The sequence below is a fragment of the Rhinocladiella mackenziei genome, assembly GCF_000835555.1.
Source record: "Rhinocladiella mackenziei CBS 650.93 unplaced genomic scaffold supercont1.7, whole genome shotgun sequence".
Taxonomy (NCBI): domain Eukaryota; kingdom Fungi; phylum Ascomycota; class Eurotiomycetes; order Chaetothyriales; family Herpotrichiellaceae; genus Rhinocladiella; species Rhinocladiella mackenziei.
Window position 1 is genome coordinate 676,636 of NW_013550598.1, and position 21,988 is coordinate 698,623.

The 21,988-nt window shown below is 49.5% G+C and overlaps 7 protein-coding genes across 7 annotated transcripts; 3 read left to right on the top strand and 4 right to left on the bottom strand.

The window, feature by feature from the left end:
• Nucleotides 1–357: 357 nt before the first annotated feature.
• Nucleotides 358–3,255, top strand: Z518_09069 (uncharacterized protein; the record flags this gene model as incomplete). The annotated part of the gene is made up of 2 exons (XM_013413026.1): nt 358–2,944; nt 3,023–3,255. The coding sequence occupies 2 exons, from the start codon at nt 358–360 to the stop codon at nt 3,253–3,255; spliced, it is 2,820 nt and encodes a 939-aa protein (XP_013268480.1).
• An 876-nt stretch (nt 3,256–4,131) lies between these two features.
• On the bottom strand, nt 4,132–4,950 carry Z518_09070 (uncharacterized protein; the record flags this gene model as incomplete). The annotated part of the gene is made up of 3 exons (XM_013413027.1): nt 4,132–4,497; nt 4,553–4,848; nt 4,911–4,950. 3 exons carry the CDS (start codon nt 4,948–4,950, stop codon nt 4,132–4,134), a joined length of 702 nt encoding a protein of 233 aa, XP_013268481.1.
• Nucleotides 4,951–6,603: 1,653 nt separating this feature from the next.
• Nucleotides 6,604–8,589, bottom strand: Z518_09071 (uncharacterized protein; the record flags this gene model as incomplete). The annotated part of the gene is made up of 8 exons (XM_013413028.1): nt 6,604–6,769; nt 6,841–7,001; nt 7,059–7,344; nt 7,422–7,567; nt 7,624–7,814; nt 7,893–8,077; nt 8,132–8,297; nt 8,355–8,589. 8 exons carry the CDS (start codon nt 8,587–8,589, stop codon nt 6,604–6,606), a joined length of 1,536 nt encoding a protein of 511 aa, XP_013268482.1.
• A 3,232-nt stretch (nt 8,590–11,821) lies between these two features.
• On the top strand, nt 11,822–14,564 carry Z518_09072 (uncharacterized protein; the record flags this gene model as incomplete). The annotated part of the gene is made up of 9 exons (XM_013413029.1): nt 11,822–11,938; nt 11,996–12,093; nt 12,159–12,445; nt 12,498–12,992; nt 13,050–13,242; nt 13,304–13,453; nt 13,503–13,993; nt 14,059–14,265; nt 14,314–14,564. The coding sequence occupies 9 exons, from the start codon at nt 11,822–11,824 to the stop codon at nt 14,562–14,564; spliced, it is 2,289 nt and encodes a 762-aa protein (XP_013268483.1).
• A 1,165-nt stretch (nt 14,565–15,729) lies between these two features.
• Nucleotides 15,730–16,314, bottom strand: Z518_09073 (uncharacterized protein; the record flags this gene model as incomplete). The annotated part of the gene is made up of 1 exon (XM_013413030.1): nt 15,730–16,314. One exon carries the CDS (start codon nt 16,312–16,314, stop codon nt 15,730–15,732), a length of 585 nt encoding a protein of 194 aa, XP_013268484.1.
• An 873-nt stretch (nt 16,315–17,187) lies between these two features.
• On the bottom strand, nt 17,188–18,275 carry Z518_09074 (ATP synthase F1, gamma subunit; the record flags this gene model as incomplete). The annotated part of the gene is made up of 4 exons (XM_013413031.1): nt 17,188–17,316; nt 17,374–18,032; nt 18,082–18,131; nt 18,220–18,275. 4 exons carry the CDS (start codon nt 18,273–18,275, stop codon nt 17,188–17,190), a joined length of 894 nt encoding a protein of 297 aa, XP_013268485.1.
• Nucleotides 18,276–19,007: 732 nt separating this feature from the next.
• Z518_09075 (uncharacterized protein) lies at nt 19,008–21,937 on the top strand (the record flags this gene model as incomplete). Its single annotated transcript, XM_013413032.1, has 4 exons — nt 19,008–19,071; nt 19,175–19,428; nt 19,484–21,751; nt 21,803–21,937. The coding sequence occupies 4 exons, from the start codon at nt 19,008–19,010 to the stop codon at nt 21,935–21,937; spliced, it is 2,721 nt and encodes a 906-aa protein (XP_013268486.1).
• Nucleotides 21,938–21,988: the final 51 nt, after the last annotated feature.

Sequence of the window (21,988 nt, forward strand, 5' to 3'; positions counted from 1 at the left end):
CCCGAAGTGATCTTTTTACGCTGCTGGATGCATATTGTCACTCGGTCTTCACGGCACGTGATTTTCGTTCAATGGACAATACACTCCACACAATTTATTGACACCTTCGACCACTCCAGTCGATTTAACGGCCTCGACAATAATCGTCATCCCTTCCACCCCTCTCCCTGGTCTCCAGTGTATTCTCACGCTGGCTTTCCGTTCATTCGACCGTTCGTTCGTCTTTCGGCCTACGCGAAATGGTGCAGCGGTAGTTCCGTTCTAACGTCGCCAAAATTCTTCCTCCAAAACTCCAGGGCATCCTCGTCGCCCTGACCCCAATTGTCAATTGAGTTCTCGAGTGGGATTACCTTGACAATGAGTTACGCAAAGAAAGACGAGGATGCCGACCATTCCGGCTTCAAGCTGGATCGGACTTCTGTATTTCAAGATGGTATTCGGCCTCTCCTCAAGATTGGTCGGTCGCACCTCTCAACTAACCGTTCCTCAGCTCGATTGTTCAACTCGTCTCCCATATCTCCTCGAAAATGTCGGACGCTACTTACGAAGATTGCCGTGCTCCTCTTCACTGGGGAAAAGTTTCCTACCAACGAAGCCACAACTCTGTTCTTTGGCATTTCCAAGTTGTTCCAGAACAAGGATCCTTCCCTGCGTCAGATGGTGTATTTGATCCTCAAAGAACTAGCCCACACGGCCGAAGATGTCATAATGTCCACAAGTATAATCATGAAGGATATGACTGTCGGGAGTGAGATTGTGTACAAGGCCAATTCCATTCGGGCTTTGTGCAGGATCATCGACGCGACGACTGTTCAAGGAATCGAGCGACTGATCAAAACCGCCATAGTCGACAAATCCCCTGCAGTGTCGTCAGCGGCACTTGTTTCTTCATATCATCTGCTTCCCATCGCCAGAGATGTCGTCAGGAGGTGGCAGAGTGAGACTCAAGAGGCGGCATCTTCGTCCAAGTCTGGTGGTGGATTCCTCAGCTTTTCCGCAAGCTCTCAGCACTCCCTGGCGGCTGCAAACACGAACTACATGAACCAGTACCATGCAATTGGCCTCCTCTATCAGATGCGATCGCACGACCGAATGGCGTTGGTCAAGATGGTTCAACAATATGGTGCTGCCGGGGCTGTGAAGAGCCCCGCAGGCGTCATGATGTTGGTTCGACTCGCTGCGAGGCTTGCCGAGGAAGACCCCAGTCTCAGAAAACCCATGATGCAAATGCTGGATACTTGGCTTCGGCATAAGAGTGAGATGGTCAATTTCGAAGCCGCCAAAGCCATTTGCAATATGCCAGACGTGACTGATGCCGAGGTGGCACAAGCGGTCCACGTTCTTCAGTCATTTTTGACGTCCCCACGAGCGGTGACCAAGTTTGCTGCCATACGCATTCTTCATTCCTTTGCTTCCTTCAAGCCACAAGCTGTCCATTCGGCCAATCCAGATATCGAGGCCCTGATCTCGAATAGTAACCGTTCCATCGCCACCTTCGCCATCACCACTCTTCTCAAAACCGGTAATGAGGCCAGCGTCGACCGCCTCATGAAGCAAATATCTGGTTTCATGACCGAAATTACCGATGAATTCAAGATCACCATCGTCGAGGCCATTCGGACTTTGTGTATGAAGTTTCCGAGCAAACAGGCCGGCATGCTGACGTTCTTGAGTGGTATTCTTCGCGACGAAGGTGGTTACGAGTTCAAACGTGCGGTGGTGGAGAGCATGTTTGACCTCATCAAATTTGTGCCAGGTAGTAAAGAAGAGACTCTTTCTCATTTGTGCGAATTCATTGAGGATTGTGAATTCACCAAATTGGCCGTGCGTATCTTGCATCTGATTGGAGTGGAAGGACCAAAGACGCCACAACCTACGAAATACATCCGCTACATCTACAACCGAGTCGTGTTGGAAAATGCCCTGGTCCGAGCAGCAGCTGTGACGGCGCTAGCCAAGTTTGGCGTGGGGCAGAAAGACCCCGAGGTCAAGAAGAGCGTACAAGTTCTGTTGACCAGATGCTTGGACGACGCTGACGACGAGGTCCGGGATAGAGCTGCTTTGAATTTGCGGTTGATGCAAGAGGAAGATGACCTCGCTGAACGATTCATTAAAAACGATTCGACGTTTTCTTTGTCGACATTTGAGCACAAGCTTGTCATGTACGTCACGGCCGATGACAAATCGGTTTTCAGCAAGGCGTTCGACATCAATTCCATCCCGGTGGTGTCGCAAGAGCAGGCTCTGGCTGAAGAACGAACGAAGAAGCTCACCACGGCAACCCCCACACTCAAGGCTCCTAGTACAGGACCAGCGAAACCCAAGGCGAATGGGCTTGCAGAAAGACCTTCAGCGGCAGTAGCTGCCCAGAGGTACACACAAATCTTCTCCAGAATACCAGAGCTCGCTGCTTATGGGCCGGTACTCAAGTCCAGCAGCCCTGTCGAGCTCACGGAAAGCGAGACCGAATATGTCGTTTCTGCCACTAAGCACATATTCAAAGAACATGTCGTGGTTCGGTACGACATCAAGAATACATTAGATCAAACTGTTCTGGAAAATGTGACTGTTCTGACCACCCCATCCGAAGACGAGGAACCAACACTAGAGGAAGAATTCATCATTCCCGCCACAGCACTGAAGACAGACGAGCCCGGCGTGGTGTACGTGGCCTTCAAGAAATTGGCAGGAGAACAATCTTTCCCGACCACCACATTTTCCAACGTCCTCAAATTCACCAGCAAGGAAATTGACCCGACAACGGGGGAGGCCGAAGAAGGGGGCTATGAGGATGAATATGAGGTCGAGAACCTCGACCTGACAGGTGCAGACTTCGTCTCTCCCGCATTCGCTGGAAGTTTTGATCACATCTGGGAAGGAACGGGAGCCAATGGCGAGGAAGCAAGCGAGACATTACAATTGGCTACCATCAAGACCTTATCAGGTAAGTTTCATTGCGGATCCCGAGCAGGTGTGTAGGTTGTTGGGCGTTCATTTTCTTCTAACCGTGTCAACGCGACAGATGCAATGGAGCAACTTGCCCAAACCCTCTCCTTGCAGCCTTTGGAAGGCACGGACGTGGTCATCTCCAATACGACACATACCTTGAAATTATATGGCAAGTCGGTCACGGGCGGCCGCGTTGCGGCGTTGGTGAAGATGGCCTTCTCTGCCAAATCGGGCGTCACGGTCAAGGTCTCGGTACGGACGGATGAGAGAGGGTTAGCTGGAGCTATAATCTCAGTATTGTCGTAGAATGGGCGGTTGACGTCGTTCTCTGTTGGAGTGTGGCAACTGAACCGGGAATCGGGGACAAATAAATTTCGCCTATTGTTGATTGATTTGATACCAGGACAAGGCTGAGCTTTAAGTGTCGTGACCTTCTCCTTCAGGACGCGAATGGAACTGAATTGAACTGAGCCGAATCGAGTCAGACAAATTGAAGGGAATCGAATTGAAACTGCAAAGGTAAACATTTAAAATTTGACAATCGATAAGATTGTCCTTTTCGAGCGAGGAATACCAGCAATTGAAACGGAATAGAAACGACTTGGTGATTTGTATTGAGCCTCTTCTTTTGTCCCAGTATGATTAGGTACTCTCACCGACAAAATCGTGGACCTCTGCCAAATAAAAGTCCCGGCTTGGGGTTGCAGCAGTTTCTTGCCGCTGTTGAGCCCTCCGTCGAGTCCGTTCGTAGTTAATGGGGTTTTGCCGAGCGGATTTCTCGGTGACCACACTCGAACAGAGCGAACCAGAGTAGGGTACCTAGATAGGAGAGCGTGTAGAAGATCGTAGTCTGCATGCAGTGGATCCAGATATTCAGGGAAACGGAGTGGCAACGTCTGATGTCTCTTCCTTGAGAAGACTCCAGATAATTTCTTCGACGTCGGTGACCTTCCATCAGTCACCTCTTCTGGCGTGATGGGGGTTTCCGATAATTTGCCGTAGGATAAATTGAGACGCCGAACGGTTTAATCTCCTGACATTCATTCTATACCAACAGCGAACCGGGAAACCGGCACAGAGAAACTGACCTGTCGAGTTCCTGGGAACAAGTGTACTGGAGTTCCCGAGTCCAATTCCCAAAACATTGCTAAGCAAAAGACATGTTTCCTCCACCAAATTCGTTCACGCCTTCTTCTTCTTGCGTCCTTTCTTAGCACTGGCCGGGATGGCTGAAGTCTCGATTCCTGTGGGGAAAGACGGAGTGGCTGATGGGTGCTCCATTGTCTCATCCGCTCTCATGGGGATTGAGGCGGGTTGATTGTTCAAGCTGTTACCCCTGGTCTCTTTCTCAGCAAGGCCCAGGACCTCGATATTTTGTGCCAGCCACGCCCGCAGCTCTTTCGTCTGTAGATAACCCTGCGTATTGAACCACTGTGTGAACGCGCCCTCAAACTCTTTGTCCTCCCACTTTATGCCTGAGGGCGCCTCGTACGTAACTTTGAGTTTATATGTTGGTTTGTATTTCTGCATTGAGGATTTGATTGTCAACTATAATTGACCATTAGCCCTTGTCAAAGTAGTCGGGGTGGAGAACACTCCTGACCTTCTGACCTCCTTCTCTGATGCCCACAAATATCGTGCCCCCCTCGACCGCCCAGGTCCAGAACGTCAAGGCCCCATTCAAAATGAAATATGCCACGCAAGCTGGAGCAGTGTAGGCCTTAGTCGCGTCCCAGCCGAGTTTGTAGTCCGCGTAGAATAAGCCACCCGCGATGATGACTGCGGTGTAACCCAGTGCTAGCCGAATGTTGGTGAGGTAGTGTTGTTGTGTGAATGTGTAGGGCTTCGGGAGCGTCGTCAGATAAGGAGCTAGGGCATCATCAGTGGCATTCTTCAGATCTGCAATATTAGTCTGTCAGCAGATGAAGGTCCTCAAAGCGCGTGGGGATGGGCATTCGCACCGTTGGCCGAATACAAAGAGACTTTCTGTGGAGGGGACATGTTTGCAGATTCAAACGTGAGAAAAGGTCTGAGGATCGTAAATAGGTTACCGAATCATTGCGTGGGACAAGTTGACCGTTTTCACCTGCAATTCGTTATTTGCAACTCCTCAATTCCATTGTTCTGAACACACTGGCTTGTTCTGCAGAAAGACAACTTGAAGTCTGAGGAACGGGCTTGGCGACAGAGCAGACTGGAGAACCTGCCCCATCTCTGCTGGGGTGATCAAGTTCTCAGCAGTTGCAGCGATAAAATCAATGAATATCAAGGTCTTCTCTACCGCAGACGTTGCCAATAACCTGACTGCTCATGGCGTTGGTTTAACCTCACCAGATAACGTCATCTTGTCGCACTGGCATTTTGACCGTGTCCAAGATGCTACACGTTTCCTCCCCCGCCAAATACGGCTACCACCACCGTGGACCCAGGGTTTAAAGAGAATTGTCTACCAGGATGGCCAACTGAGCCTCAATCTTCAATATGCCAGGACGCATTCCGGGGTAGAACGGTTCAAGAACTCGACCTCACCGATACAAACTTGAGGATTGGCTCTTTGCCCTACTATAGCCTGGTTCGGTGACGGCAGTTTCTACCCCGGGCCACGTGATTTGACATATTGGTGTGCTCGCACAAGCCTTGGTGGCCCATTTCCCAAATTGCCATCGGACAGCTTCATTCTCCTTGCAGACGACGTCTGTCACCATGCCGGTGAGCTCCGACCCTTTTACATCCCAGCCTCTGCCGATAGAGATCCCTCAATATGTTAAGCTCAAGGATAAGTACAAATCCTACTCAGAATCCTTGCCTAACCGAACCTTGTCAGCGGTCGGACTTGCTTTTCTACAAGCCTTAAGCTAGGTGGCTTTAACCTTGACGAGGAGAAGATGCAGGAGATGGTGGGAAAGATCGCGGCGTTTGACAACGACCCGAGGGATTTAATGGGACTTGCCCACGACAAATGGCTCTTGGAAATAGTTGACTTGTTTCCATGTGCTGTGAATGAGTGGAAAAGCCGAGGTTGGCTGGAGAAATGGAGATCGAGGTCTCTACAGGATTCCATTGATTGAAGTAAAAGTGGTCCGATGACTAGAAGCAAGCGGAACTGAATTGAGCTGGTCGGGACTGGCTTCGTTTCCTATCCAAAGTTTGTCACGTACAACTTGCACTGTGATGAGCGACCGAAGTGTGGAAGGGCGATGGCGTTTCCATGTCCCTGTTCAATTAGATCATCAAAGGCATGCAGGTCCCGCTGGATCCATGGTGGGACACCATCCATCTTCCGCAGAATGTTACGAATGGACTCTATCATGGCGCCACTGGGGGACTCTCATACCGCACGACGATGAATCCAACCAGATGTCTTACCGTCACGCCGCACAATGAATACAAACGTAGGATTGCTGCCTATGCACAGTTTATTACGTCTCCAAGAATTTCGATCCCACAACTCGGTAGCCTTTCCATGATGTGTATTCTCAAGAATGCAATTGCCACGGTAACAACTATAGCGGCTCCATTGACTGCACTCTACTGGTGCCGGCAGCTATGGTAATGCCAGACTCGACACAAGAAAAATGGATCTATAGAGCGAGAACGTGTGCGGGAATTTCGATGAAGATGATTATTCTATACCAGTTCAATTGCCTCTCCGGCCTAAGATGTCACCTTCCGCAGGTTGAGTAAAACTTTCTCTCCACTGGGACTGCCACTGAAGACAACCTTCATCGCCATGTCATCCGCTTTCATCGACGGGTCCATCTTCACGTCGAAATATCGGAAGAACAATGATGTTACAATCTGCAGTTCCAAGACTGCTAAGCTTTGGGAAAGATAACATATCAGCACTCAATCCCATGCGGTAGTCAATGGTGGGGAGAAGCAGGTGCTTACTTTCGACCGAGACAGGCTCTCGGTCCCTCTGAGAATGCATTCAGCCCATCCCTCGCCTTCTTCTGGTCCGGCCCAAGAAATCTTTCTGGATCGAACATCTCGGGAGAGGGATAGTATTCCTCATGCATGTGGAGACTGTAGTTCTGTGCGCTAACGATAGTCTAGTTGATTTCAAAACTTAGTGATCGGTGTGGTTGCCCGTCAGGGAGATAGCATACGTCTTTTCTCAACTCCAACTTGTCAATCTTGACGTTATCAGAGACGATCCTACGAGGCATGGAGCCCGGAATGGTAGGGAATCGACGCAAGGTCTCATTGACCACGGCATTGAGATATGGCAGGTGTTGAATAGCATTGATATCAGGCAACACGTCACCATGGACAGGCCAGTCTGGCAGCTCGTCATGGAGCTCTCTCTTGAGCTTCGCGTATATCTTCTGATCTGCCACAACGGAATAAATGAGGAACGCGAGCGTTGATGATGCTGTCCCAGATCCTGCAAATCTTAAGCAGAGTAGTGTCAGCATCACAGCCGTGGGGTGGGAATTCTCTCGCAGACAGATAAAATCTGATAAACTTACAACACACCTACAATCTCCTCTGCAATCTCAAGATCTCGCAGAGGTCTTCCCAGAAAGTCGTCATCCCTATCCATCAGCCTCTTTATCCATGATGATCTTTCTTCCGGCATTTTCGCCCGTTCTTCTGCCACAATTTCAAGACAGTACTATTCCGGCGTCAACAAGCTGAGGACATGACGGTGACCGCTTCGAGCAAACACACCTTTTCCCACCCAGCTTGAATCTCGAAAGGAGTCCTGATCGATTTGATAGGAACATCGACACCGTGTTTCTTTAGAAATGGAAATATCGCCGTGATAGCGAAGTTCTCAGGGAAAACCTCAAGATTTCTTAAAGCGTGGTGATGCGTGTCGGTTTCTGTCAATTTGAAATCACGACCTAGAGTCAACATGACTATAGGGAGAGAATGCATCAGCCAACGACTTCACCGAGAACGACTTGCGCATAGGGAAGAAGGGGACAAAGCCAGACAGATGAATTCTAGCCCCAGACGATGAAGCCACGGATAAACGTTGATTGTCCCGGATCCAAGCTCTTCCAACTTGGAGCATAGAGCCTGCGCCTTACGCATCAAATCAGGGGCCAGCTCCATCAGGGGTGCCTGTGCAAAATTTCTACTCATCAGCTTTCTGCGAGCGGCATGTTGGTCTCGATTTCTGCCCGTCTTTGTCAGTGCTGGATACCTCGCGATCGCAGTGAACGAGCCTTACCTCATCGAGAAAACATTGTCTTCGCTGGTGAACTTGCCACCAGCATAGAATTCCGTCTTCAGAACAGGGACATTGTGCCCGTAAATGGCTTTGAGATGCCTTGGATTCGAGAAAGAGAGCTCATTGGGACCAATTCTGACGATGTCGCCGTATTTCAAATGGGCCGCTGAAAATGGGTCTCAGCCTTTTCAATGGATTCTTTCCCCTCATTTGAATCATGTACCTTGAATTTGATCTGCTTTGAGAAGCTTTGCTGCATAGTACTTCTGCCACCAAGTACTCAGCGCTGCGAGCGTTGGTCCAGGTATTTTGCTCAGAGGATGAAAGTACAGTAGGTACACTGCGCGAAAGATGCCCAATAAGAGGCAAATTAACACTGTGAGGATGTACAGCAGTTTCAGATTGACTTGGTCCAGGTTCTCTCTGATCAGAACCAAGTTTCCCGCGGTGAAAGACATCTTTGGCAGCCAACCTTGGTCCAAGCCAGCGCTGAACGAGTCTTGTCTTGCAACCCCGACATTTCAAGGATCTGTTATCATTTGTTATCTCATCAATGGGGCTTGTTCAAGGACATCTCCTCGATTCAGTAAAAGTCTGGGGTCCCCACATGGGATCACTAGCCGGGGGGAGATAGGAATGTTCCCCGGACTAAGCTCGTACAACACGAGGCTATCGTCCAGGATTTGGCTCGAGGCTTAAGGCATTCGAGGTGGAAATCATACCCCGTGAGTGCCCCGAATTCGTACACATGCCAGTTGCACGAGAACTTGGTTGCCGTCATGATTTCAGCCGGCGGACAAGAAAAATGCAGGCTTGGCCTTGCAACCATTCGGACGGCTTTTCCGAGATCAGTACGGAGATGCCGAGGTTGTCCGCCAATTTACTGCAAATGTCGGCATCTGCTCGTTGCTTCGTCTTGCACTGCTACAGAAGGACAATTGCACTTTCGGATTGCAGCTTGTTGAAGGAGGTACCTCGTAGGTGCTGATGGAGAGCAAGACTCTATGCACCTTAGCTTCCAGATCTGCCGGCCGCTGGGCGTCATTGGCCATGATTTGGGTCATGGGTTCTCGAACAGTGGGTTCGCCTGTGACATTACACAATTAGCCTGAGGCAGGGTTCTGTTCTTGTCTTGAGAAGAATTTAGAGGACAATGGAAATGACCCTGACCAACGTATCGGTGAGATACACTAAGAAATATGTACAGTGCTTAATGAAGGCCATTGAACCAAAGAGTCGATCTGCGTGATCGCCTTAATTCAGTAGAATTACTCACCGTTCCTGAAGTTTGATTCGACAGATTCAATTGCGTTGCTGTTGAGAATTGGTCTCCACAGTGATACTATTCCTTCAACTCGATTCCGAAAACTCTGGTATGTGCAGTTGAGCGGACACGCCGGGGCAAGCGGAGGTCCTATTTTCCTTGTCTTGATGACTTGAACTGACTCTTCCTAGAAATTGCAATCTCTTGGAGGCAAAAGCTGAGAATCTGAATTTTTGGTGTTAGCTGATTGTAAAGTCGTCGCCGTCGCGGGTATGGTCGCAGGCTTGGCGCGCCGCCGCTTTTGACGTCTATAAGAACCCCGTCTCCCCATCCAGTCCCTCTCTTCTTCCCTTTCAACCTGTTTTCTTTCTCACCTTAGTCGCGCTGATGCACTCATCGTGCGTCACACAGCACCGCCTGATTCCCCCCTGCCGCATCAGGCCCCCTCTCGATTCTCCACCGGCTCCTTCCAGAGCACTGCAATCACTCTCCCAATCCTCGATCCTTACGGCCTCTGCGCCCTCGACGCAGCCCGTTTCGGCCCCCTTTATGTCTCTAGTTCCTCCCTGGCATATTTGGCTTTACCGGTCGTGCACCGTGCAGGCTTAGCTGACCCCTCCGTCGCCTACTCGACTAGAGTCCTGAGGGGATCGGCGTCGGTGCGCCTCTTGACAGATTCAATCAATCAATCAATCCTCTCTCGGGTCCTACAACGTACGCCTTTGACCTATTGGGCCGAGAGAAGATTGATTGGTTTTCTAACAAGAGAGCAACTCTGAAAAGGGGGAAGGGTGCAATACTGCCAAGACAACTTCTTCACGTGGCGTTGCCAAGAAATTTGCCACGTGATTTGCCGACATGACCCTCTTCGATATCCCTCGATGGTCTCTACCACGCGGTTACGCCATGAGAATTCACTAGGGGCCGCGGACAGGATATGGATATTCCAGAGGGGGTAAAAGCGTAGCTTCTGTATTTTGGGGGCTAGCTCCCTCAACCCCCGAGGATGATTCACGTGATTAGCCCAACTCCTCGTGATCCGGAAAATCTGTAATCCGGCAACTACCAAATCCTTTGCTCTGATTGGCTAATTCCATCGGATCCAGTCCATGGAATCATATATAGATGTCAAACTTCTTGTGAAACTTAAGATGAAGGAGCGCTCTGTTCTCTATCTCCTATCCCCCCCGGAATAAATGTCCTGTGGGTTCATTTTTAGCTGTATTTTCCATTACGTTCCGCCCCTTTCACCGCCTTCCAACTTCTCACGGACTTGTTCGTATGGAACTTGGAATAAGGTTTGAATCATGATACGTGTATCACGCGAGGTTTCGAGGTTCCGATGCCTCGGTGCTATAGGGGTGCGAGGAGTAATCTGCTGCGAGTCCATTGGGAAAATGATAGTTGGGATATTCTGCCGGTAAAATCGTAATAAATTGTAAAGAAGCGGTAAATCAAGAAGTTTCTGAGCGATTTGATTGGTAATGTGGCTGTACTGGAATTAGTTAGTATTATGACGCCAACAAGGCCCCACAGGACATTTATTCAAGGGGGGATAGTACTTGTCCAGGCTTCTTTATTAGACATGCGAATGCTACATCGTTGTACAGAGCAACCATCTGTAACGTCGTCGTCTATAGAAAGCTCTCGTCAATATTTCTATGGTGGAGCATAAACACAATACCCCTCTATCCAACAATAGACGATGTTGATTACTATGTCCTATGCCGTACGAACTCGATTACTTTGCCGATGCCAGACATTTCGCCACAGCCCTCATCTCCCGCCTAATGCTGAGAGAGCACTAGAAATTTGGAGGGGGGCAAGTCCGCTGGCAAGTCGAGATAAAATTCTCGAGGAAGGCTACCAGAATGCAACGACTCCGGACGCAGACCTCAAGCTGTCGTGGATGCGGTCATGCAAGGTGTCAATACGAAGCACGGCATTGCGACTATTCAGAACTTATGCTAAATTTAACAACGGCTGAATGGCTCTCTCTGCTGGGGCACATGATGGGATTAGAGAACTGTATCTTACCCAGTTAGGTGTTCGTGACCTTTTAAAGGTGAAAACATCATAGCCTTTGATAAAGTAAGTACTGAGAGGAGGAAAGACGCAAAACGCTGCATTCGTTCTCAATCGTTATTGGTCAGTATGCGCGAATGCACGTGGTCACGCTAGTCCCAGTACAGGAGGCCCATGAGGTTAGTTTCACGACCCGATTTGTCCCCGCAATGTCTGCAAACCCACACCCTCCCGGCAATATGCTGCTGAGGCATCGACCCTAGCATGCGCGTATATATCGCAAACTAGAAACTCGGTAGTAGGATCTGACTCCACTTCCGCATTTCAATGAATCCTCGGCCTATAATTTTATCTGCTTTCTCTCTCTTTTGCGGATTCAAACATAAGATATCCGTCAAAGAATGCCGGATTCGACACTCACTGACAGGAATAGCCGCCGTCAAATATCCGAAGACCTTCCTCCCAAAAGGAGACGTGTCCCCATTGCGTGCAACTCATGCCGGGCCAAAAAATCACGTGTGAGCACTTAAACAGAACAGATGACTACCGTGTTCGAGCTGACGTAGATAAAACAGTGCGATGGAGACCAACCGAGCTGTGCTATGTGTAGAGATCATGGTATTGAATGCACCTATCTGAGAACGCCGATCCACCCTGTCTCTGAGGACAGCAGGTATTTTGCCGCATCTCATCACTCCTAACATTGGCAGGGACCTTCTGACCATGAGTGCCGCGCAGTCAGATTGAGGAACTCAAGGAGCGACTGCGAGCTCTTGAAACCCTCGTTGCATCTTCAACCGCGACATCGGCATCACTAGAAAGTCTCTTGACGGTAGCAGCTCCAGTCCCCGGCCGGGGACTGCCTCGAACATCAGTCCATCAAATCAGCCTCGTCAATAGTCATGAACCAGGAGGTTTTGCACGGTCCCTCACTGGCGAGTCACCCAATACTGTGGCCGCTTCGCAGCCTGTGGACGGAATGGGAGCTGTGATTCTTGAGAACGAAGAGATACTGACCTTCTTTGGTGAGGTTTGCTTTGTTGAATTGGGGTTAATCTCACAAATTCTCATCTGCAGGGCCGTCATCAAATATCACTTTCACCCGCCACATAACGCAAATGGTAGCCCGGCTTGGGCACCTTGCCAACCCCTGGACTTCCTCTGTTGTTGATAATCCGAGTTTAACTTTCCTGAACATACCACATTCACCACTTAATGTGTATGATTTGCGGAAGGGCCAAGGTCGAGAAGTCCTCGATCCCTTCGCGCTTCCCTCCCAGCATCAGATGGAGCAACTAATAGGACACTACTTTTCGGACACTGGGCTGCTTTTTCCAAATCTACACAGGCCTTCATTTCTCGAATCTTATGTCCAGATGAAGGAACATGGACCAACCAGTATGCGAAGGACGTGGCTAGCCATGCTTAATATGGTCCTTGCTTTGGCCACCATAACCATTGATCGTGATGATGCTGCAGCTGAAACCAGAGCTGCCGAGGCTCAGAAATACTATGAACGCGCTGCTGCATTGTGTGATGTGACCGTCCTCAGTGGAACAAGTCTGGAAGTGGGTACGTGATTCACAATCTGCAGCTCCTGATCGTATCGTGCTCACACTCCAAAAACAGTGCAGTACCTTATCCTTGTAACACATTATCTTCAAGCAACTCAGACCTCCGTACGGACAAGCAATGCCCTCAGTTTGGCAGTAAGTGCTGCGATTCGCCTTGGACTGCATACGCGCCAGGCAGCTCAGACATTTTCTCCTTTGGAGCAAGAGTTACGCAACAGGACCTGGTTTGTATGCATCATTCTCGACCGGTATAACAGACCCAATTTCGAGCAGCTTTAGGGCTTGTAGCTGATCCTGTTGTTACTCCAGGGTGCTAAGTATGACACTTGGTCGCCCGGCAATCATACCTTTTAACTATGTCAAACTCGATCTTCCCCGGAACATTGAATCAGCTCAGCAATCGGGATTATTCCACGACCAAAATACTGAATATAGCGTTGGCGTATTCACCGCCACCATGTAGGTCCAGCCGATCCTATGCAGATGATTCAAGCTGATTCCTGCTCAGCAAACTATATCAAATAATGTGGAAGGTCATCGACCAGCAATATGGCCAGAACCTGGGTTTTGATTCGCCTCCCAGTGTGGTGGATGTTATTTCTCCTCTTTCACGTATTGACAATGAACTCCGGGAATGGGACCGAGAATTGCCGTTGGAGTTGAGAACCATCACGTCTTCAGAGTTATGGGACCTTCTGGCTTCATATGACCCTGCCGGACCGACAGCAAAAGCCAAACGATTCCAAGTCGTTCTCACACTTCGATACCTGAACTTGACAATCCTCCTTCACCGTCCGGTGTTAGTCAAATACTTTGAACTCGCCAGTTCCTCGACCACTGACCCATCCGAGATGTCTCTTCTCAATAGACTCGGACGCAACAGCATCGATGTTTGTTTCAGGTGCTCCAAAGAAATCATCTTTATTGTAAGCACCTTGGTACAAAACGCTGGCCCTTCACGGGGACTGCTGAACGCGTGGTGGTTCACCTTGTATTATAGTAAGCTACCCCCTTGATGAAACTTCTGCATGATTGATTTGGGTGTCATCTCACTTGGTTTTCAGCATTCAATGCAGGATTGGTGATCGCCGGAATCATGTTAGCTTGTCAGGACTCGAACTTGACCATTCCGGATGCGCCATCAAAATTCGCGTGCAAAGAATGTCTCGAAAGAGCAGCCATTGCTTTGGCTCATCTCGACGCAGGAAATAGGATCATAGCGAGATGTCACGATTATCTGCAACGCCTCATAGGAGCAATTGAAACATTGAGTGAGATTGTCTCAAAGTTCGACATAGAACGCGGCTGACAATATCTAGCATTCAAACCCCCTGAGCTCCCTGCTTCAGAATTTAGACACCTTTCTCCCACCGGTGCTGGGTCTAACGCGTTTCTGTCGACCCCAGACTTGATGTTCTCTCCGGCGTCTACATCTGGGAATGGAGTATCGAGCAGAAATGTTGGTGATTTAATGACCGGCAATGATCTAAGTTTCTTGAACTTTTATTTCGCTCCGACAGGTGGTGCACCTGCTGAGAACAATACAACCAAATTCCCCAGTGTGAGCTAGTTCATGACTTATGCTCCCAGAATCACTGATGGAACTCCTATTGCACGGCTTTCTGTTGTACTTTTCCTGGCAGGGATCTTGGAATCGGATGTCCGCTGGGAATCTTATCCATGGCTCTTCTCCATGGCTCGCCCCCATTGGATTCAAAGCGAGTTCAAAGGACTTTCGGTCCTGGGAACGGAGCCTGTGGCTAGATGTGAGTAACTGGATCCTGTGTCGGTTCGCCTTGCTGGGAGTCGACGTGATAAAGTTTGCAAAGGTGTTATGTCCTCTTTGCATGCTATGAGAGACATGACTTGAACGGGTCTGCACCAATTGGACTCCTGGGTGCGGATGGCCTTTACATTTAAGCAAATCAAAGGACCGCCTTTGTTGCGAATAGACAGTTCTCTCGAGTCGGGAATTCCCCGATACCCAAAATGGAAAGTTACTTAGGCATGAAAGCAACATCCTGCATTTCCCCCCCCCCGGGACCTCCACATACCAGACTTCTCTAAGTATAGGCAATGACACCTCCAGGGCGTTTAGGCCGGCCTCTGGCATTCAAGGGTCGTCCAACATCAATATCAATACAGATGATCAGATTGCTCCGCACGTACCAAGGGGCTTTTCTTGAAGTAATTATAGTCAAAGCCACCCTTGTTTCTGTGAAAGACACACTTATTTTCTCTTGAAAATGAATGCTAGAACTGATGCTCGTATTATGCCAAGATGACCAGGAGATCTGTGTGTACAAAGGCTTTGGTTATAAGCGAAGGGGAACATACCGAAGGAATGCTGCGAGGCTGAGCAGGAAAAGGGGGCAGCCAGCCTTGTTGTCAACATCGGCTGTACCGCTGCATACACGATCCAAGATCACGTTTTGACAATAACTTGCCATTCGTCTCGGCATGGTGACCCAAATCGATTATAAATTCAATCGTTCTCGAATAGTGAACAACAGCGAGATGGCAGCGACCGAAGAGATAAACACAGACGACATGGGCGTCAATCCAGAAGCTGCAGCATGAGTTGCTCGTGCGATGCATGGGGCGAGAGAATTGGTCACAACGACAACACACGGCATGGAGGTCGATATGAGCGAGACCCAGAAAATGACCGGGACCCTTGCGAAGAGCAAAAGAGAAAAAGGAGAACGCAGGCGAAGATGCCTCGCAGACACAGATCAACAAGCGAGAGCATTACCAGTCGCAATACTTGTAGTGGCGGCAGTGATGACGGGTCTCAGCAGGACGACGGATATGGGCGTGAACGGCCGTTTGGAGACGGGACCATAGAATGTCCCTTCACCGCCATGGCCCAGGACTTCGAAAGCATATACCCAATCGACACGTGTCATCATGGTCAGCAGGCTGACAATGAGAACGCTTTCCCACTTTTTATTTCGTGGTATTGCGCACCAAAAATGGCAGGGATATACACCATCTTGAGGAGCGAGCGATATGTGGATATGGCGCGAAGAGCAATAGACAAAGGATGTGTTACTCAGCAACCGAGGTTGAGTCACAAATAGAAAAGCCATTGCAGCAGTGCCAGCGTAGGCAAGGGGCTTGAATGACAATTGTTCGGCATGGTCAGTGACACCGTTATCTCTGATCAGGGTATTGGTCCCAAGTCGTTCCTCATGGGCAGTGGCGTACATTTCTGGATCGGGAGGATATCGAGCGGACAAGTACTTTGACATGACTGTCACTTTTTCATTCCGCGAGGTGATTATTTGAGGTGGTTGGCCCCGGGTTGGTAGAGGCATGTAGCCGGGTTATTCTGACTCGACGAGCAATCCCAAATTGCGCAGGGTAAGCGTTCGTTGCACTCGGCCCTGGATGGCAATCATTGTCCAGCGAGGACCGTTCATCGGCCTTCATCACTCTCTGACCCAGTAGCCAGTAGATGACTGGTACATGGATCCGGTTCGCGATCAGAAACATTGTCGAACTGGGACATTGTGACGACATTTTCGCTGTTTGCTGGTTCAGCCGCCTCAGCATCGGTATTGACAAGACTTAGATCTGATAGGCTGTCAATTTGAGAGAGCAATTCGACGGATTCATCAGGTCATGGACCAGACACTGGTATACAGTATCAGTATTGGCTGTCCCCGGTTCTAGATCAGGCCGGCTTCCAAGCCCGTGCAATAGATTGATATCGCTGGCGTTTGATGCTTCCAGACATGATGCATTGCGGCTCATAGCGCTTGGTTTCGGAGGGTGGTCAATCCAGGAGTCTGCTTTGGCTTTTCTGAATTCGGGGTGGCGAAATGTGACACATCGAATCCGGCCATTCATGAGATGTTTCAAGACATTGGAATGATTTGTGTTGCAACGATGTGACGTGTCGAGGGAATTGCTTCCTCGAAATCAAGGATCCTCAAACCGATGAATCGGCTCTATATATTTCTGTACGCTTGAAGTGTCAAACGAGAAGGTAACCATTCGAAGCAACACGTAGGCAAAGTCCCACGAGGACTGCCTTCAAACGGAGCTTGTGTAAAGTGAGCAAGCCGCCGAAGAATAGGAAGAGAGGGGGAAATCATATGAAATGACATTTGGTTCAAGTTTTCCATCACCATTGGCTAAAAGAAAAGAGGTGTGTTGTTATGTACAACTTCTCTCCAAAACCGCGCCTACATATCTTCTGAGGCAGTGGCACCAGTAATAATCTCCACCAATTCTCCAGTAATGACGGCTTGTCGAGTTCTGTTGTACAAGATGGTGAATTTGCCGATCATGTCTGCGGCGTTGTTGGAGGCATTCTGGTGGGAGCTAGTTAGTGCGCGTGTAGAATCTCCAGAATGAAAAGCGAAACTCACATCCATAGCATTTCTTCTGGCGGATTGTTCGCAAGCATGTCCTTCAGCGAGTGCCCAGTAAAGTGCATTGGCCAGAGCATATTCTCGAAGGTTGGCAAGAACCTCATCGTCGATTTCGAATGCCGCATAGTTAGGAGACTGAGTAATTGCTTCCTCGGAAAATGCCTCAATCGTGACCGGTTCATAGCTCTGAGCGTTGATGAACCTGTTGTAGATAATCTTGATGCTTGCGTAGTCTTCCGGTAGCATGATCAATTGATCCGCAATGGCTTGTGCATCAGCAAAGGTGGGAACGTCTCTTCCGATACCAGCAAAGCTCAAGACCATATTCTTTGCGTTGGAACGACCAAGTTGAGACTTGCACTTTTCACCAATCACCGCAAGGTCCATATTGGGATCCGTCTCTAGCATTCGCCGAACGGTCCGCGTCAAGCCGGAATGAATGCCACCGCAGAGACCCTTGTCAGAACTTCCAACAACCAAGAGTGTTTTCTTCTCTTCCAAAGGCTTGGTCTCGGCTTCCTCAAAAACTTGGTTTGATGTCTGGCCGTAAGTTCGGGATTCAGACATGGCCCTTTGGGCACGAGTGAGCTTTGTGGAGGCGACGATTTTCATGGTCTTGGTGATTTTTTCGATATTTCGAATCGACTTGAGACGACCTGAAGATGATCAGTGCCAGGATGGGGAAAATACGGCTGATGATCGTACTCTCGATTTCTCGCAACGTGGCATAGCCGGCAACTTGAGGCACAGCCGCTCTAGAGATGAGTTAGCATCGGATTCACGGGGGGGAATTGTCTGCTCGTCGAGCACTTGAGGGGATTTCGTAAGTCGGAGGGAGCTCACCTGGCGAAGGCGGCATTGCCGGCGCAGAGGGCAGGTCTCACAGCTCTGGACAGCATCATGAGTAGACTGGCCGACCACGACGCCGTGAATGAGCAGGACTGTGAGGGTGATGGATGGGGAGAGAGGAGATTCGCAGGGGGCCAAGTGAACTTTGCAGAGGTCCGATTGAAGCTGGCGAGCTTGGGGCTGCACTAGTCCTAAATGGGTGAAGCGTTATTCTTTTGCCTGGAGAGAGACCGTTTCTTAACTGACAAGGAATAGTGCCGCTGCCATTTTCTTCAGTCAGTGGTTAAGGATCGTGCTCCTTGCGACTCTACCAGTCAACTAAACTTCACCCGGTGGGCCACAGGCCGCAGCAAAGGCAGAAAGGCACTGGCGCTGACTCTGGCGACACTGATCGTCTGTCGTCTGTGAGCAATTCCCTCCCCTTCAAAAGAGGGTCGGCGACTGGCTTCCACGTCTTTCTCGGCCTCACCCATCCCATTTCTTTTTAACTTCTCCCTCTTTTTTGCCTTCTGTCTTTCTTTTCTTTTCTTGTGTCCGTTCCCTCGGTTACTCAATCAAACCACAACACCTTCGGTTCTCTTCCGTTCTCCCTTGACGCCCGTTATCGCCCTCGTCGTCCTCGAAATTCGACCATCATTCCGAGGCTCCGAGGCACGTTTGAGAGGTCCATTCAATACCTCACCTCTTGGACGTGTCCTCTCCCTCCTCCAGTTTCGATTCCTCCACCCCTTCAATTGAGATCAAGTCATTCTCTCCGTGGCGTTTCCTTCTACACGCGCACCATGGCTTCTTCGGACGACGATATGCCCCTCGCTCGGTCAAGAAGGCCTCATGGCACAAACGGAGGTACGATCTATCCTGCACAATTAATCCACCGAGCTGAATTCGTTTGAACATCCTAGTTGATTTCAGACACAAATACGAGCATTACTGACAATGTCTCTCACAGTCACTTCTCCTCTCTCCTCTTCGAAGATCCCCTCCTCGGTCGACGCTACAATGGATCGGCAAATTCCTACGAATGGAGAGGTGCTGCCTGGCATATCGATGGCGAATGGTGATGTGAAATTGGAAGACACACCGATGACAGATCCCAAAGACAATCTTACCAACGGTGCTGCTATGGCCAAGCGCAAGGTCCGAGAGTCTCTCACGCGACCATCCTATGCCGAGGCAGAAAGCAGTGATGACGATCAACCACTAGTATGCACATCTTCCCGCTTCAGTTTGAAGGTCAATTTGGCTGATAAAGATGCAGAGCAAAAAGAGAAAGACTACCACGACGGTGACGAACGAATCAGATTCCGACGACGCTCCTCTTGTTTCCAAGGCAAAGACCAACGGCAAGGTAGTCACCAAGCCTCCACGTGCTTCTGCAGCTCAGATTGGCGAGTCGTCGGATTCGGATGTACCCCTTCAGAAAAAATTGGCCAAGCAGAAACAGAAAATTGAGAAGGTCGCTGAGAAACAAGCCCAGGAAATTCGCCGAGAAGGAAAGAAGGAGGCCGGGAAACCGGCAAAGAAGGCCACTCCAGTCACCACCAAGGTCAAAAAGGAGGAATTGAGTGATGATGACAAACCCTTGGCCAAGCGAGCCCCTGCCTCTTCATCCCCAAAGGTCAAAGCCGAGTCCTCTATACCCGTGAAGAAATCGACGCCGAAAGCTGTCAAGAAGGAGGAGACTCAGGAACCCGAGGACGAAGAAGAGGAAGAGGAAGAAGTGAGATGGTGGGAAGACCCAACAAAAGGTGACGGAACCAATAAGTGGGAAACTTTAGAGCACAATGGTGTTGTCTTCCCCCCTCCTTACGAACCGCTTCCCCCAAATGTCAAGATGAAATACGATGGTGTTCCCGTTACCTTGCATCCCGATGCCGAGGAAGTGGCGGGTTTTTTTGGCTCAATGCTCAACTCGACTCACAACGTGGAAAATCCGACGTTCCAGAAAAACTTCTTCGAGGACTTCAAAGACATGCTCAAAAAGACGGGAGGTGCCACCGACGAGAAGGGGGAGAAAGTCGCCATCAAGGAGTTTGCCAAGTGCGACTTCAGACCGATTTTCGAATACTACGATGCGCAAAGAGAAGCCAAGAGGGCCTTGCCACCCGCCGAAAAGAAGGCGATCAAGGCTGCCAAAGATGCTGCCGAAGCCCCCTACATGTACTGTATCTGGGATGGCAAGAAGCAGAAAGTTGGTAACTTCCGGGTCGAACCTCCGGCGCTGTTCCGGGGTCGAGGTGAACATCCCAAAACCGGCAAGGTCAAAACCAGAGTCATGCCGGAGCAGATCACGATCAACATCGGTGAAGATGCCAAGGTACCTCCTCCACCGGAAGGTCACAGATGGAAAGAAATCAAGCATGACAAGCAAGGCACTTGGTTGGCCATGTGGCAAGAAAATATCAACGGCAACTACAAATATGTGATGCTTGCCGCCAATTCCGATGTCAAGGGTCAAAGTGATTACAAGAAATTCGAAAAGGCTCGTGAACTCAAGAAGCACATTGATCGAATCCGAAGAGACTACCGAAAAGATCTCAAATCCGAATTGATGGCCGATCGGCAAAAAGCCACTGCCATGTACCTGATCGATCAGTTTGCCCTCCGTGCCGGCAATGAGAAAGGTGACGACGAAGCAGATACCGTGGGTTGTTGTTCACTCAAATATGAGCATATCACGTTGAGGGCTCCGTCGACCGTCATCTTTGATTTCTTGGGTAAAGACAGTATTCGATTCCATGAGGAATTTGAAGTGGACCCTCAAGTCTTCAAGAACCTGAAAATCTTCAAGAAACCGCCGAAGAAGGAAGGGGATGATGTCTTCGACCGTCTGACCACAACTCAACTCAACAACCACCTCAAGAATTATATGCCCGGGTTGACCGCCAAAGTCTTCCGTACCTACAATGCTTCTTTCACCATGTCACAACTATTGAGTGAAATGAAATCTGAGGGTACCATTCATGAAAAGATCAAGGATTACAATGACGCCAATCGGAAGGTCGCAATCCTTTGCAATCACAAGCGAACAGTGGCTGCCAGCCATGCAGGTCAAATGGAGAAATTGGGTGACCGACTGAAGGGTGTCAAGTACCAGCAATGGCGACTCAAGCAAATGATGCTGGATATTGATCCGAAGATCAAAAAGAAGAAGGGAGCCGACTATTTCGAATTGCCGGATGACTTGGATGAGGCCTGGATCTTGGAGCATCAAGCCTTTCTGGTCGAAGAACAAAAGGCCAAAATCACCAAGAAATTCGAAAAGGAGAACGAAAAACTCCAAGCAGAAGGCCAAAAGGAGATGAAACACAAAGAGCTCGAAGAGCGCCTAGAGGTGGCCAAAGAGCTGGAAAAGAAATTCAAGAAGGAGAACCAAACGAAGAAGGTCGAGGCCGAGGGCAAGTCTCCAACCATTGAAAAGTTGGAAGAGAATGTCAAGAAGCTCGATACTAGAATTGCCACCATGTCCGTCCAAGCGGAGGACAAGGAGAACAATAAAGAGGTGGCACTGGGGACGTCCAAGATTGTAAGTTCCCGCCATTTGACGGTGACCAAATAACTGACCCCATGTGTACAGAACTACATCGATCCTCGATTGACGGTGGTGTTCAGTAAGAAATTCAATGTGCCGATAGAGAAATTCTTCTCCAAGACTCTCCGCGAGAAATTCGAGTGGGCGATCAAGTCCGTGAATGAGAATTGGGCATTTTAGACCTGGATCAAGGTTTGGCCTTGGAGGCTTCCACCGATGATGGGCACGACG